This window comes from Equus przewalskii, chromosome 3 (genome assembly GCF_037783145.1).
Source record: "Equus przewalskii isolate Varuska chromosome 3, EquPr2, whole genome shotgun sequence".
Lineage (NCBI taxonomy): Eukaryota > Metazoa > Chordata > Mammalia > Perissodactyla > Equidae > Equus > Equus przewalskii.
In genome coordinates, this window is record NC_091833.1 from 19,275,218 (window position 1) to 19,290,532 (window position 15,315).

At 40.7% G+C, this 15,315-nt stretch overlaps 1 protein-coding gene across 4 annotated transcripts in view; it reads right to left on the bottom strand.

Moving 5' to 3' along the window:
* The window catches only part of TERF2 (telomeric repeat binding factor 2), a 23,709-nt gene extending 11,320 nt beyond the window's left edge, over window positions 1-12,389 (bottom strand). The window contains exons 1-5 of one of the 4 annotated variants that reach the window (XM_070613773.1): window positions 11,990-12,384; window positions 11,788-11,883; window positions 10,997-11,127; window positions 1,652-1,738; window positions 410-556 (exon numbers count right to left, since the gene is read on the bottom strand). In XM_070613773.1, the coding sequence (XP_070469874.1) occupies window positions 410-556; window positions 1,652-1,738; window positions 10,997-11,127; window positions 11,788-11,883; window positions 11,990-12,368 (840 nt within the window). In that variant the 5' untranslated portion in view covers window positions 12,369-12,384. Of the gene's footprint in view, window positions 1-409; window positions 557-1,651; window positions 1,739-10,996; window positions 11,128-11,787; window positions 11,884-11,989 lie in introns of all 4 variants that reach the window. The other 3 variants (XM_070613772.1, XM_070613775.1, XM_070613774.1) reach the window with 3 other exon arrangements.
* Window positions 12,390-15,315: the final 2,926 nt, after the last annotated feature.

Below are 15,315 nucleotides of genomic sequence, written 5' to 3' on the forward strand. Positions count from 1 at the left end.
CCTTATCATACTTCCAGACACAGCTTTCCTCCAGTTATGCCTTCTTCCCATTAACAACCCCATTAGACTATATCTACCAAACCTCTCTTCCTCTCAAACTTAATTCAAATTTCACCTCCTTTGAGAACCACCATCAATTGTAAGAGAATGTTCTACTTCAACCACAACAGATTAATCACATGTAGAGAAGGTAAAAATGGGAGGTCAGATCAGGTATGTTCCATTTGTCTCTGCCAGTATCTCTGCTTCTGTATATATAAGACATTTAATTAAGGAAGATAGTGTATATAATTCAAAGTCTTTTCCAGACATTTACTCTTTTCACTTCTAAAAACAGCTGTCCTTTCCTAATTGCTTGCACATCCTCAAGGTCACATCATGGTTATGTGAACAGAAGGCCAAGGCCCACCGTGAGGAGGTAGGGCTCTGTGTCATCCAGGTGACTCTCTAAGAAGCGCAGCATCTTCTGCTGGAAGGTCTCGTAGGAAAAGTTCTGGATAACAGGGTGGGCCAAGTTCTTTTCACGGATAATGTTCAGGAGATCATTTCTCAGCTTCTACACAAAGGACCAATATTTGCAACATGAGAAAGGAGAACTCTAGTAAAAATTCAATGATGATGAGTTGAGACAACACTATCAGAACTTTCCTAATGCTGGCAGTGAAAATCACTGCTCCATATATAGGAAGGGAAGCCTACCACAAAGAACAGACCAATAAATTATGGATCAGCCACAATGGGTTACTATGCAGCTATAAAAAAAAGGATGAAGAACTTAGGATCTAAAGTACCTTTATACATTTACAAAAAGATTTTTAAACTTTCAAAAAAATAAAACAAAAAAGATAAAGAAGCTCCTTATGTACTAATATAGAATGGTCTCCAAGATACATGAAGTGAAAAAAGCAATTTACAAAATGCTGAAATTAGTGTATAGACTATGCTCACATATGTACATGGGAAGAACAGGAAGAATGGACATAAGTGTAGGTCTGTACATACACATATATACACAGACACACACTTATCTGCTTGCATATGCAATGCATAGAATATCGCTGAAAGGATAAAAGGAAACAACACTGGTTGCCTCTGAGGAGAGGAATGAGATGGCTGAGTCAGAGATGGGAGAGAATTTTCACTAAGCTCTTTTGTTGTACCTTTTGAATTTTACACTATGTACACGTATTACCTTTTCAAAAACTAAAATTTAGACTTATAAAGGAAAAAACAATGAAAGCAGGGTGCCAACAGAGCTTTTGACACCAGAAAATAGAGGAGTTAAGTTTTCACCAAGGCAGATTCTCAAGTCTGCAGGATCAGCATTTATGTAAATAAAGTTAGAAGTGTTACAAAGTGTTACAAAAAAAAAATTAGAAGCTTGATACCTGGTGCTGATAGCCTAAATCAAGTTCTGTCACGAACCAGACAGAAATGAGCAAGTAAATGATTTATGTAAATCTAATGAAAAATAAATTTTGAAAAGCCAATCTAACACTAAGTTATCCAGTAAGACAACGTGCTAAAGGTGCTGAATATTTAAAGGTGAATATTTAGATAACATTCCTGACAAGGAACCCTTTCCCTGTTTCCCCACAAAAAACAATGAGATGGATTTAAGTCATGGGAACAAAAAAATAATCAAATTTACCTGAGTTGTGGGGTCCTTGGACATATGTTTTTTCAAAATTTTTGAAGCCTTTTCAAATTCTTTGTTTTTGATACAAATAATGACAGCCTACGAAAGAGGAAGAAAACCTTTTTAACTGTTACAGTGATGACAGATGCAATCAGAATATCGAATATCAAAATAAACTACTAAAAAGCAAAACTAAGTCTTATTTACCCAAGAACTTTTCAGATTCCATCAAATTCCCATCCTTAAAAACTAACAATTATTGTTTAAGCATTATGAACAACTGTAAGCTCTCTTTCAGTTGATAGGGTAGATTTCTGACATTACTTTGGATTTTTTTTTAAAAAGCTGGTAACAGCAAAATCTGATCTGCTGGATTACAGACCATTTACCCAATTTGAATAGGGCCTTCTAAGGAAAGGCAAAATGGACAGGAGTCATTCCAGGTCCCCAGAACAACTGGTTCTGCTCTTTTTAGATGCACAAGCTTTGATGTAATGGGGGCAGAAAGGGGAGGATATACTGTGGGGAAAAAAATCAATTTGCTGACCGCAGAGTCCTGCTGCTTTCAGTCAGGAAGGGCCTGTGGCCAGTTCTGTAGGAGAACCAACACAGCCTCTCACTGCTGTAAACCCCAGCTGACAACCAGATAAAGTGTGCAGGGAATTTCTGAGACGAACAAACCCAGCTCATCCACAGGCAGCAAAGGAAGAGGACAAAGTTTCAGGTAGGATGAGAAGGTCTCATCAACAACAGGGAGAAAGAAGAGTCCTTTGGTAAAGAAACCCAAAGAGAATATACGTAGAGGGAGAACAGTGATGGAAAATTAAAATGGATATTTAAAAAACTTGTACGTCTTTAAAAATTAGAAAAGCCAGGGAAAAAGTGGGAGCACTTGGTGTTATCTAACAGGATAAAACAGCTACCTTAAATCCTGTCTCAAAGAGAGGCAGAAGAAACACATCTCACACTCAAAAAAGGGAAGGAAGAAAAACTGGTCTGTAGATATTTTCAGTCTTCACAGGGAAGAACTTAAGGAGAAAAAGACCGAGAAAAGGAGGAAGAGGAAGGGAATTCGGTAAGCACTAATCTCTGAGGATTCTGACCTCAGCGTGCTGAGCACAGCCACACAGGACAAAGGAAACTGGTGTCAAATGCTGTTGAATAGCAGGCACAACCGAAAGTTCTTGCTGCCCAGGCAAAGTACAAAGTAAGTCTTTTCATTTTAATTAGATGACCATATTCACTTTTACATCATTTTCAGTAGAAAAACTATACCTAAGACTATACCTACTTTCTTGAAGAATACAAAGGTTTTACTTTTTTTCTTTTTGGTGAGAAAGATTGTCCCTGAGCTAACATCCATGCCAATCTTCCTCTATTTTGTATGTGGGATGCTGCCACAGCATGGGATGATGAGCAGTGTGTAAGTCCGCACCCAGGATCTGAACTGGTGAACCCCAGGATGCCAAAGCAGAGCGTGTGAACTTAACCGCTACACCACTGGGCTGGCCCCCAAAGGTTTTACTTTCTATAAAACATTTAGGTCCTATTATGTTTTTTTATTTTGTTTTATTTTCTGAGGAAGATTAGCCCTGAGCTAACTGCTGCCAATCCTTCTCTTTTCGCTGAGGAAGACTGGCCTTGAGCTAACATCGTGCTCATCTTCCTCTACTTTATACGTGGGACACCTACCACAGCATGCCGTGCCAAGTGGTGCCATGTCTGCAGCCGGGATCTGAACCAGCAAACCCCAGGCCACTGAGAAGCAGAACGTGCACACTGAACGGCTGTGCCACCTGGCCGGCCCCTGTATTATGCTTTTAAATTTTACTTAATTTGCATACAACAAAATTAACCTTTTTTTGGTGTACTGTTCTGAGTTTCAACACACGTGTTGACTCCTGTAACCACCACAATGAGGACACAAAAGCCGTGGATCCAAAAAGCCTCTCTCATGCTGCCCCTCTGTAGTCACCTCCTCTCCCAGCCCTGACCCCTGGCAACCACTGATCTTTTCACTGTTTGGTCTCTTCAAGAATGTCATTTAGATGGAAGCATGCAGTATGTAGCACTTATTTTATAAAGGATGTAGCCTTGAGACTGGCTTCTTTCCCTCAGTATAAGGTCTTTGGGGTCCGTCTCTGTTGCATTATCAATAGTTCCTTCTTTCTTATTGCTGAGCAGTATTCCATTGTGTGAATATACAGTTTGTTTATTCACACACTGAAGGACATTTGGGTCATCTGCAATTTGGGGTGATTATGAAGAGAGATGCTAAAACGTTCCTAACAGGTTTTGGTGTGAACATAACTTTCCATTTCTCTAAGGTAAATATGCAGCAGTGGGATTGCTGGGTCATATGGAAAATGTATGCATAACTTTGTAACAAATGGCCAAACTGTTTTCCTAAGTGGCTATACCATTTTGCATTCCTATCAGCAACGTATGAGAGTTCCAGTTGTTACACATCCTCGCTAGTGCTTGTTGCGTTAGTATTTTTTAAAGTTTATCCATTCTACTAGTAGGTCCTAGTGTTCACTGTGGTTTTAATTTGTTTTCCCCTATTGACTAAATATGTTGAGCATCTTGTCATGTGTTTATTTGCCATCTGTATATCCTCTTTGTTGAGACTTTTGCCCACTTTTTAAACAGGGTGTTTGTTTTCTTTTGAGAGTTCTTTATATATTTTGGATATAAGTCGTTTGTCAGATAGGTGATTTGCAAATATTTTCTCCCAGTCTACAGCTGGTCTTTTCATTCTCTTAGCAGTGGTTTTCTCAGAATAAAAGTAAAAAGGTTTATTTTCATTTTTTTTTAAGATTTTATTTTTCCTTTTTCTCCCCAAAGCCACCTGGTACATAGTTGTGTTTTCAGTTGTGGGTCCTTCTAGTTGTGGCATGCAGGATGCCTCCTCAGCATGGCTTGACGACCATGTCTGCGCCCAGGATCTGAACCAGCGAAACCCTGGGCTGCCGAAGTGGTGTGTGTGAACTTAACCACTCGGCCACAGGGCCGGCCCCAAAAGTATTAGGTTTTGATGAAGTCTAATTTATCAATTTTTCCTCTTATGGATAGTGCTTTTAGTGTCATATCTAAGAACTTTTTGCCTAAGTGCTGGACATGAAGATTTTTCTTTCATGTTTTCTTTGACAAGTTTTATAGCTTTACAGTTTACATTTAGATTATGATCAATTTTGATTTAATATTGTGTAAGATGAGTTTTAGGTCGAGGTTCATTTTTTGCATATGGACATCCTATTGTTTCAATACCATTTGTTGAAGACTATCTTTTTTTTATTGAATAGCTTTTTCCATTGAATTGCCTTTACATTTTTGTCAAAAATCAATGTCATATTTGTGGGTTTATTTCTGGATTCTCTTCTGTTCCACTAATCTACGTCTATAGTCCTGCATACTGTAGCTTTATAGTAATTCTTAAAATTGGAGTCATGTAAGTTGTTCGTCTTTTACAAAATTGTTTTGGTTATCTTAGTTCCTTTGCCTTACCATATGTATTTTAGAATCAGTCTGTATCTACAGAAAATCCTACTGAGATTGTGACTGGAATTATATTAAATCTGTGGATCAAATGGAGAGAATGGACATCTTAACTATATTAAGTCTTCCAATCCATGAACATGGTATGTCTTTTTAATTTCCTTTATTAGGTCTTGATTTCTTTCATCAGCCTTTTGTATTTTTCCATACTCAGATTGTACACGGGTTTGCTAGACTTATACTTAAGTATTTCTTTTTTGGAGCTATTACAAATGGCACTTTTTTGGTAATTTCATTTCACATCATTCACTGCTAGTTATGGAAATATGATTAGTTTTTGTGTGTTGCTCTTGTATCCTGCAATCTTATTAAACTTAATTACAGCGTTTTTGGTATATCGTGTGGGATTTTCTTTTCTTTTTCTTTTTCTTTTTTTTGCAAGGAAGGTTCACCTTGAGCTAACATCTGTTGCCAATCTTCCTCTTTTTGTATGTGAGCCACCACCACAGCATGGCCACTGACAGACAGGTAGTGCAGGTCCATGCTGGGAACTGAACCTGGGCCACCAAAGTGGAGCACACCAAATTTAACCACTAGGCCACTGGGGATGGCCCCCATGGGATTTTCTACATAGAAAGTCATGTCTTCTGCACATAGAGACAGTTTTATTCCTTCCTTTCCAATCTGTTGCTTTTTATTTCCTTTTCTTGACCTACTGCATTGGCTATGTCTTCCAGTATGATGTAGAACTGAAGTGGTGAGAATGGACATCCTTGCCTTGTTTGGGATCTTAAGAACAGAGCATTCCATCCTCCATCATTAAGTATGATGTCAACTGTAGCTTTTTTGTAGATGCCTTTTATCAAGTTGAGGAAGTTCCCGTCTATACCTAGTTTGCTGCGTGTTTCTTTTTTTTTTTTATCATGAACGAATGTTGAATTTTGTTAAATGCTTTTTTTGCGTCAATTAATATGATCATTTTTTTCTTCTTTAGACTAATAGGGTGGATTATATTGATTGATTTTCAAATATCAAACCAGCCTTGCATTCCTTGGCTTTAGTTTCCCCACTCTGCCACACACTAACTGTGTGTGCATTCAGGGCTAAGCAGGAGGACAGACAGTTAAAAAAGCAATGGAATTTGCTCCAGGTTCTGGGGATCATAGCTCCACTGCTAAAGAGAAAGGGTTCTCTTCTGTCAGTTTTAGGTGCCTGCCCTGCTGCCACCAGTGTAGTATTGCCTGGGTGCTGTGACAGGAGAAAGGGAGAAAAGAAAAAAAGACCTCGGATCTCTCTCACCCTCTCTGACCCTTAGGAGATCCCTTTCCTGCTGCCCAGACTAGAGAAGAGCCTCTCTTGGAGTTCTTTCTATTTATACCTGGAGTGCACTTCCAGGTTTCAGGAGCCCTCAAGTCCAAGCCAGGCAATATTGGAGAGGGAAAAAATGGTAAACTACTCATCACCAGTTTGGTGGACTTTCAAATTCTGGTCTTCTTCCCCATCTGCTTACTACCACTTACATTTCTGAGTCTTCAGATAGTTCTCCACTCATTCTGTCTAGGACTTATACTTGCCTCAGGAGACACAGAAGAAAGTATGCTTACTTTATCTTTTCCAGAACTGGAACACAGGGCCTACTATATTTAATTTGTGAAACAAGAAAAGAAATGTGAATGCTTTCAAAATCTAAGTTGAAAGTCTGCCTCCAAAGTTGGTGCTCTGAACTTATCTTTTAAAACTATGTATTAATTTCCTGGAAGTTTTTTTTTTTAAGAGATGACCCATTGCTTTTCACTTGAGAGTTTTCAGAAATAAGTATAATTTCTTCTCTTCTGTATCTGTTAAGGTTCTTAGGGTGTAAGCAATAACAATGGTCTCTGGCTAACTTAAACAAAAAAGGAAATTCCAAGCATAGATTTTCAAAAGAAGTAAGATAGGTTTATGTTGGGGGAAATGCCAGAAAGTATATAGGAAGAGAAAACCAAAACCCACAGAAATGAAGAAAGGCTAAAGAAGCAAACTCAGGAAGAAACCAGGCTGTTATGAGAAGCAAGAATGCTCATAAAGCCTTGACAAAGCCTTTTGTTTCAAGAATTAAAGTTCTAAGAGAAAGTGTCTGATGCACCAGCCCCCAAAGAAAATCAATGTGCTGCTACCTAAGGTGCAGGGGAGAATGCTGCACAGGAAAAAGCAACAAGTAAATTCTCCTCCAAGCACATGCCATACATGTTGTTCTCCTGGTCTCGACAGAAATCCAGCCAAGGAATCTTCTACAAAGAGAGATACCACATAATACCAAATGTAGTCTCAATATCATTAACAGCTTACAGAAGCAGTTCTGGAACTTTCTGGTCTCAGGATTCCTTTATACTCTTTAATGTTAATGAGGACCCCAAAGACTTTTGTTTATGTGGGTTATATTACCATATTAGAAATATAAAACTGAGAAAATTTTAAAATATTTATTAATTAAGAAATAAACTCATTACAGGTTAACATAAATAACATATCTTTATGAAAAATTACTATATTTTCTAAGACAAAAGTTTAATGAGAAGGGTGGCACTGTTTTACATTTTTGCAAATCTCCTTAATATCTGGTTTAATAGAAGAAAGATGGAATCTTATCTGCTTCTGCATTCACTCTGTTGCGATATGTTGTTTTGGTTGAGGTATTTTAAGAAATCCAGCCTCACACAGATAGGAAGGTGGAAAAGGGAGGAGTATTTTAATAAGCACTTTCAGAAAATTGTGGATATTCTTGACTCTAGGCCAAACTTTGGCAAGTGAACTTTTCATCTTCTATTACATTAAAATCTGTTAGTTTATCTGGCACTTTAAAGGGATCTTTTATCCACGAATGATTTTGTAATATAATGCACTGATCATTTGGAAAATATTGATTCACTGAGTTATACAGATCTTCCAACTGTTGATACATTCATTAAAAATCTTTTTAAAATCACAGTTGTTAATACCACATCATCTTATCAGAAAAGTCTAAGTATTGGGAAGCTATCAAGCACATGAATACAAGTTTTCAAAAATTCTAATTCTCACTTGAAAGCTTGAATTTTATCGCTGACAACAAATACCGTCAACTATTTTCTTTGAAGGGACAAGCTCACTGTGCTCTTTCTCACGAACGTGAGTACCAAATACCCATGTATGAATAACCAGTTTGTCAGTTCTTTCAAGTAAAATGGTATTCCACTAAAGAAGCAGGTAGATCAGCATGCAACTCCAATAATCACACAAGTGCTTTTCCTGAAAACAACCATCATGTTTTGGTATGCAGCAGAAATGCTTTAGGCAAACCTCCTATTTTGTCACACAAAATACTGAAAAAGATGTTTGCTCAAGGGTCTAGATTTAATAAAAGTAATCATTTTTACTAAAGCTTCATCAATCATCAAAGACATTCTTAATTGAAACTAGCTTTTTTTTTTTTAACTGCAAGCACGTGGCGATGAAGAATACAATAACTACTAGTACAGTTTACCACTGTCTTGGTCACGCTCAGGCGCCAGCAATTTTACCCATCATTGCCTTTGCACCATCAGTGCAAATGTCAATGCAATGAAAAGTCAACTAACATTCTGGCATTGTTACGAAAATAGTTTTGACTCTTGAAAGGGGCCTGAAGACCCGCAGAGATCCCCAGACCACACAATGAGAAGTTCTAACTTAACAAATACCTTATTTGATAAACTTAAGAAGAAATTTAATATACTTTTAAATAAGTTATTGTGACACTTTACAAAGCTTAAAATGCATCAAAAAGTCTCATCGAGCCTAGGTACCCCAAGGTATTTTCCCAAAGACGACCATTAGCAGATTCTGACTCTATAAACGAGAAATTAAAAAAAAAAAATTGAAGAGACAAGTGATATATCATTTAATAACTAGGAGATCAAGGTAATTGTGGTAGCCAGCCTCTAAGATGGCCCCCTATGATCCCAACCTCCTGCACAGTCCCATTCCACACACTAATCCAGAGTGGGTCTGGTCTGTGTGACCAATAGCATATGGCAGAAGTGATGATATGTCACTTCTGAGATTAGGTTATAAAAGACTGTGGCTTCTGTCTTGGGCTCTTGATCTCCTGCATCACTTGCTTTAGGGGAAGCAGCTACCATGTTGTAAGCAGCCCTATGGAGAGGTAAGGAGCAGAAGTCTGCAGTCAACAGCCAGTGAGAAAGTGAGTCCGACTAACAACTATGTGAGTACACATGGGAGCAGATCCTTCAGCCCCAGCTGACTCTTGAGATGACTGCAACTCTAGCAGGCAACTTGACTGTAATCTCATGAGCCAGACTATAATCTCAACTCAAGCCAGAAATACTCAGCTAAACTACTACCAGATTCCTGACTCTTGGAAACTGAGAGGTAATATTATTGTTTTACGCTGCTAAGTTTTGGGGTAATTTGTTACACAGCACTAACAGTAATAGACTAAGTATAAAAAGAGATCTGGTACCTGGTAGAAAATGGAAAAGCTGAAGGGAGTCAACGTAAGAAAATGGTTGACTATTTTAAGGGAATTTAGATTTTGCTAATAGACTTTTCCTAATGAAGCCCCCAAACAAAAGATCTATGAACTTGAGTAATAATAATAAAATAATAAATATACAGCTGAAAGATGAAAGCCCACAAAGACGATTTCAAAAGAGGGGCCAGAAGACAAATCTATAGCCCTTGTGTTCTGAAGGAGCTGCATTTCTCAATCAAGAGTTACATGAATCACTGTAAACTGGGACCATTTCTTCCCATTCAAAAGATCCTTAGCTCTTTTCAAAGGAGGCATGGGTTTCTCCTCCCTTGCTAATATATCTTTTCTGGCATTTTCCCTCCAACACAAACCTGACTTACCTATACTAAGCCTATTCTTGGAATTATTCCTCTCTAAGCATTCTTTGCAAGACCAAAAGTAGTTCCTGCCCAAGGTCCTTAACTGAATAAATAAAACATCTGCACCTCACACACACAGGTGGTTTTTTAACAGGGGACCTGAGGACTCAGCACACAGCCAAGGGACAGAAAGTCTTCCTTGCTAATAAGGAAGCTTTTATCGCCCCCACCTGAGTTCCCCTCCTTTTCTTTCCTTACCAGTTTCCTTACTTTCCCCCACCAAGACTTCCACACCCCTAGCCTTGGTTATCAGAGAAGACAAAGCTTTTTCTGACTGGTTCCCTTGGCCACTTCTATGTTTTAAGTACAAAGAAGTTCTACTCCTTGAACTTATTCCCTGAACTGAGCCATTACAAAGTCACAGCCCCAAACTTTTACACACTCTACCAGCTTTTTTCTTAGAAAAACCATTACTGTTTTTCTAACCAGCTGATTATCCCGGCACGTTTGATTCTGTTTGTTCAAAGGGAATGTTCCCTAAGCCTTTCTTTCTGCAAACAATTGCACGAAATAGCTCAAAGTCAGTTCCATATTGCCTGAGGCCCCAGCTATTCTCCGTTTATTATAAACAAGGGTGACCAAACCCTAAGCCAGTTACTTCTAGCCCTTTCAGGATGCTCCTGAATGGTATAACCACCACCAAAATGTCAGCCTGCAATGCCAACCCATTTGCTGTGTACTGTGGCCACTCGTGCCACAGCCACAAGGAAGACCACCAAAATCACAAAAGCTGAGCAACTGCCATGAACAGTTCTTTCTTTCGGAGCCTGGGTTGGGAAGGGGTCGCCTATAGAGATAATATCTAGTGTGTGCATGTGTTTGAGTGTGCTCACTTGTGCTCTCTCCATCCTTGTTTTTCCTCCACCCTACACAGGAAAGATAAGCATTATATCCTCAAAGATCTCTGATTTTTGTTAAAACAAAAAAGAAATAAAAATAGAGCCTTACAGCCTCCTTGACCAGTTTTCTACTGGATTCGACCACTGCCTCTGTCAGTGTAAATTCCGTTTTAATCATCTCCAGCACATTGATAGCTGATTCCAGTGGTGTGAGCTCAGCCTCCATATCAAAGGAACAGTCTAGAACAAAGAGCACAGTTTTCACTTTAAGCTATTTTCTAAGGAACAGAAAAGTGATATCCAAAAATACACATATTTATCGGAAAAAACCACGCAAATATAGTAAGATTTGCATTAAACTTGCTGACACTGGCTACAGGCTTACAAACATGTTACGGGTCCAAATTCAAATCAGTGAATTTGAAGTGACTATCTTTTAACAATTTTCAAGACAGGTAAAAAATTATCAACACATGCATTGCATCTCAAATTTCAGGATACACACATACTCCTCAGATATAAGCGGCCAGAAACTGAAGACAGTTTTGCTAGTCAGCTGTCAAGTTCGATTCAGAAAAAAAAATGTGCTCATACTCTGAAAACATTCTACTATGGGGGAAAAGATGGCCATCTTAACATAACTCACTTTAGACAGCAGCAAAGTTGGGGCGAGTAAGAAACAGGTGGGAGGAAATAAAAAACATAGAAAAGCAGCCAAGAGAATCTTAACCGGAGAAAACTAGAGCCAGAGAATACACGCATCCTAGAAGTTTAAGACCACTGTGACCCAAACACAGTAGCGCACCTTAACCCCGAATCCTTCAGTTCCGGATATAAGTTTGAAAACAACGACTAGCCCTAAATAAGTAAGCCCAGAGAAAAACACAAAAATAGCCATACCTAAATTTTCCCCTTCTTCAATGCGCGACAGACACTGCATAACCCGCAGCAGCCGGGACACGGTATGTTCCTTCCCCAAGGGCCTGACAAGCAAAGCTGGGAAAAGAAGACATCGTTGGCCCGGCGACCCCCAGCCCCGACACCCGGGCCCCACAGATACCCCTCCAGGCGCTCCAGCCTCCTTTCCCCGGCCGGCCCTCACCCTGCATGATGTCTCGGATCTGCCTGAAGTCCCCGTACCGGCTACCCCGAAAGGCCCGCAGCGCCTCGTGGAAGTAGAACTTGAGCACCCAGCGGTTCACCGCCTCCTCCAGCCGTGCCTCCCCCGCGCCCCGCTCCGCGGCACCCCCCAGCCCCGGCTCCTGGCGCCCCCGCCGAGCCCGCCCGCCGCTGCGGGACGCCCGCCGGCCTGCCGCCCGCCGGCTGCCGTCGCTGCTCCCGCCTCCTCCCGCCATCGCGTCCGATCGCCGCGCGCCCTCCCCGCCCTCCCGGCCAGGCCGCTTCCTCGACTGTGACGCCCCCGGGTCACGCACGACGCCCGGGCCGGAAGCGGGGCTCGCCGTCCCGGCTCCGGCGGCCATGATACGGACGGCGTTCCGAGCCGCCCGCGGGCTTCTGGGAGGGAAAGGACCGTAGGGTCCTGGCCCCCGTCTCGGACTCCGTAGTTCCCCCTGTGCCGGCCGCAATGCCTGCTGGGGTTTGAAGTCCACGCTGCTCGGGCGGTAAACCAACCGGAGTTTGCAGTCAAGTGTCAACTTTGCTCCGAAATTGTGGAACACTGTGCTTACAGAGACGCGGAACTATGTATAAGATATTGAAAATAAATACGTGCAGCTTATTAAACACTTTTAAAACTATGAAATGTAATATACATAGAGGAAAGTTCATTAAACAAATTTACCTTGTAACAAATGATTTAAAGAAAGGCAAATGTTAACCCAGTCGAGGTCAAGAAATGGAATATGGCCAGTACCCCAGAAACGTCTAGACATGTAAGACATATAATTTTTTAAATTACAAAAATAGCACATTTTGTTGTAGAACAATTAGAAGAAAATAAGCAAAAGATTAACGTTTAAATCACCCATAGTCCCACGTGAAAAAATAGACATTTAGGTTTATAGCCTTCCAATGCCTTTTGTATACCTATTGTGTGTGTATATATATATTTATTTATTTACAAAAAATGGGATTATGCTATATTTTATATAACGTTCACTTTTCATTTAACATGTAATGAACATCTTTCCATGCCCTTAAATACTTCTTCTACAGTATCTTTAGCAGCTACATAGCATTCCAATATATGAATGAACTAAAGTTTTCTTTATCTAAACTGCTACTGTAAGGTGTTTAGGTTACTTCAAAATTTTGTAATTGTGGACAATCTCAATATTAAAAACATCCTTTAGCTGTATTGTTGCACAAGTTCATAATTTCCTTAGTATAATTTCCTTAAAGTGGAATTACTGAGTGGAAGGATACACAGTAGAACACATATCAAAACATTTCACTCATCACTCTTTGGCAATTCCCTTTGGCTTTTGAACAAGGTGCAAGCTCCTTAACATGACTTTTTTCTTTCTTTTTTTTTTTTTCTTTTGGTGAGGAAGCTTGGCCCTGAGCTAACACATGTTGCCCATCTGCCTCTTTTTGCTTGAGGAAGATTGTCACTGACCTAACATCTGTGCCAATCCTCCTCTGTTTTGTATGTGGAGTGCCAACACAGGATGGCTTGATGAGTGGTGTGTAGGTCTGCACTGGGGACCCGAATTGGGGAACTCCAGGGCAGAAGCAAGTGTGTGAACTTAACCACTATGCTGCGCAGGCCCATTAACATGACTTTTAAAGCCTGAAAGCGTCACCTGTTTACCAGTCTCATTTTGTGTTCCCCTGTGTGTGTGCACTGCAACTTCTATCATTTCCTTTTCACCTGCTACTCAATCAGCCTGGAGCCTTCATTTGTCCATTCCAGCCTAACTAAATCCTGCTTGTCCTTTAAGTCTCATTTAAGAGACATTTCACCTCTTCTTGACTTTCTGGGCTGGGTTTAATCCCCTGCTGCTTCCTCCTTAGCACCTCATACTTCATCCTTCCTGAAGTACGTTCTCCACAGTTAGCTCTTTTAGGGGCAGGCAGCTGTCTGCTTGTTCACCATACATTCTGCAAACTAGCCCAGGGCCTGACACATTTCTTTTTTTTCTTCTTCTTTTTTTTTTTTGAGGAAGATTAACCCTGAGCTAACATCCGTGCCCATCTTCCTCTACTTTTTTATATGTGGTATGCCTACCATAGCATGGCTTGCCAAGTGGTGCATAGGTCTGCACCCAGGATCCGAACTGATGAACCCCGGGCCGCTGACGCAGAATGTGCACACTTAACTGCTGCACCACTGGGCCAGCCCCCTGACACATTTCTTGAGGTTGGATTGAACTGACTAGGCACATGAGTAAACGTGTTGAAAAACTGTACCACCAGCAAATTATATTTACTGAAATTTAATTTCATGCCCACCGGCAAACTATGGTTACTGAAATAGGGGCATTCTTAGGGCTGCCTCCCATTTCTTATGTATTTGTGTCATGATTTTCTAGATACAGAACAGCTGACTACATAAACATGCCTGCACGGCATACCTTCCCTGAGTTTTTTTCTCCCTTTCTATCCTTGTAGATAGGCCTGGAGAGGACTTCAAAAAAAATCATGGTCCCTCTTTCCTTCTCCAGGTTCTCTTCTTGTCCAACCCCAGTTCCAAATCCACTTCTAGTCCCCATCTTGCTGGACGCATTCCTGAACCCTACTTACTTTGCATTTCTGTGATGGGTTTGCCACACTGGCCTTGGAGAGCCCATTCCCCATGGCATCATTGCATGTATCATTGCCTATATTTTTTACAGGCAGCAGAGTGAGTAAGGGGCATTTCTAGACTGGGTGGGGGACTGAGTGGGCTTGGAGTGGGTGTAGGAAGAAGTGGGGACATAGGGTATGAGTAACCCACAGGGGTCTCTGATGCTCTTGGAATTCACTCTCCAATACCTGGACCAAATAGAGAAATCCCAGTTCTAGTAGGTGAATGTGCCCCCACTCTGAGGGGCCCAGGAACTGGTCTAGCTTCAGAGGCTATTCTACCAGCCCCAGTGGGCAGGAACCAGCAAAGGTCCAGTTTGGGGCCATTAAAGGACAACTCAGGAGAGAGAGCAAGTGGCAGTGTCACTGAGGATGTAAAATCATATGCTGGACCCTTGAATTAATTAGACATGGATCTAAATCTGTATAGTATCCTGGTCTGACAAAATCTCCATGTGGTAGACATTCCAGATCAGGGGAGCAAGCCTCTCAGTCTGACAGATTTTTGGTGATTGTGGCTGCTTTGCGATCCCAGCCTGTCTGCCTGCCTTAACCAGGAGCCAAATTACCTGCCTCAAATCCTGACTCCTCCACTTGCTAGCTGTGTAATCTTGAGCAAGTTACTTAACCATCTCTGTGCCTCTGCTTCTTCATCTGTCAAGCACAAAAATAGAGATATCT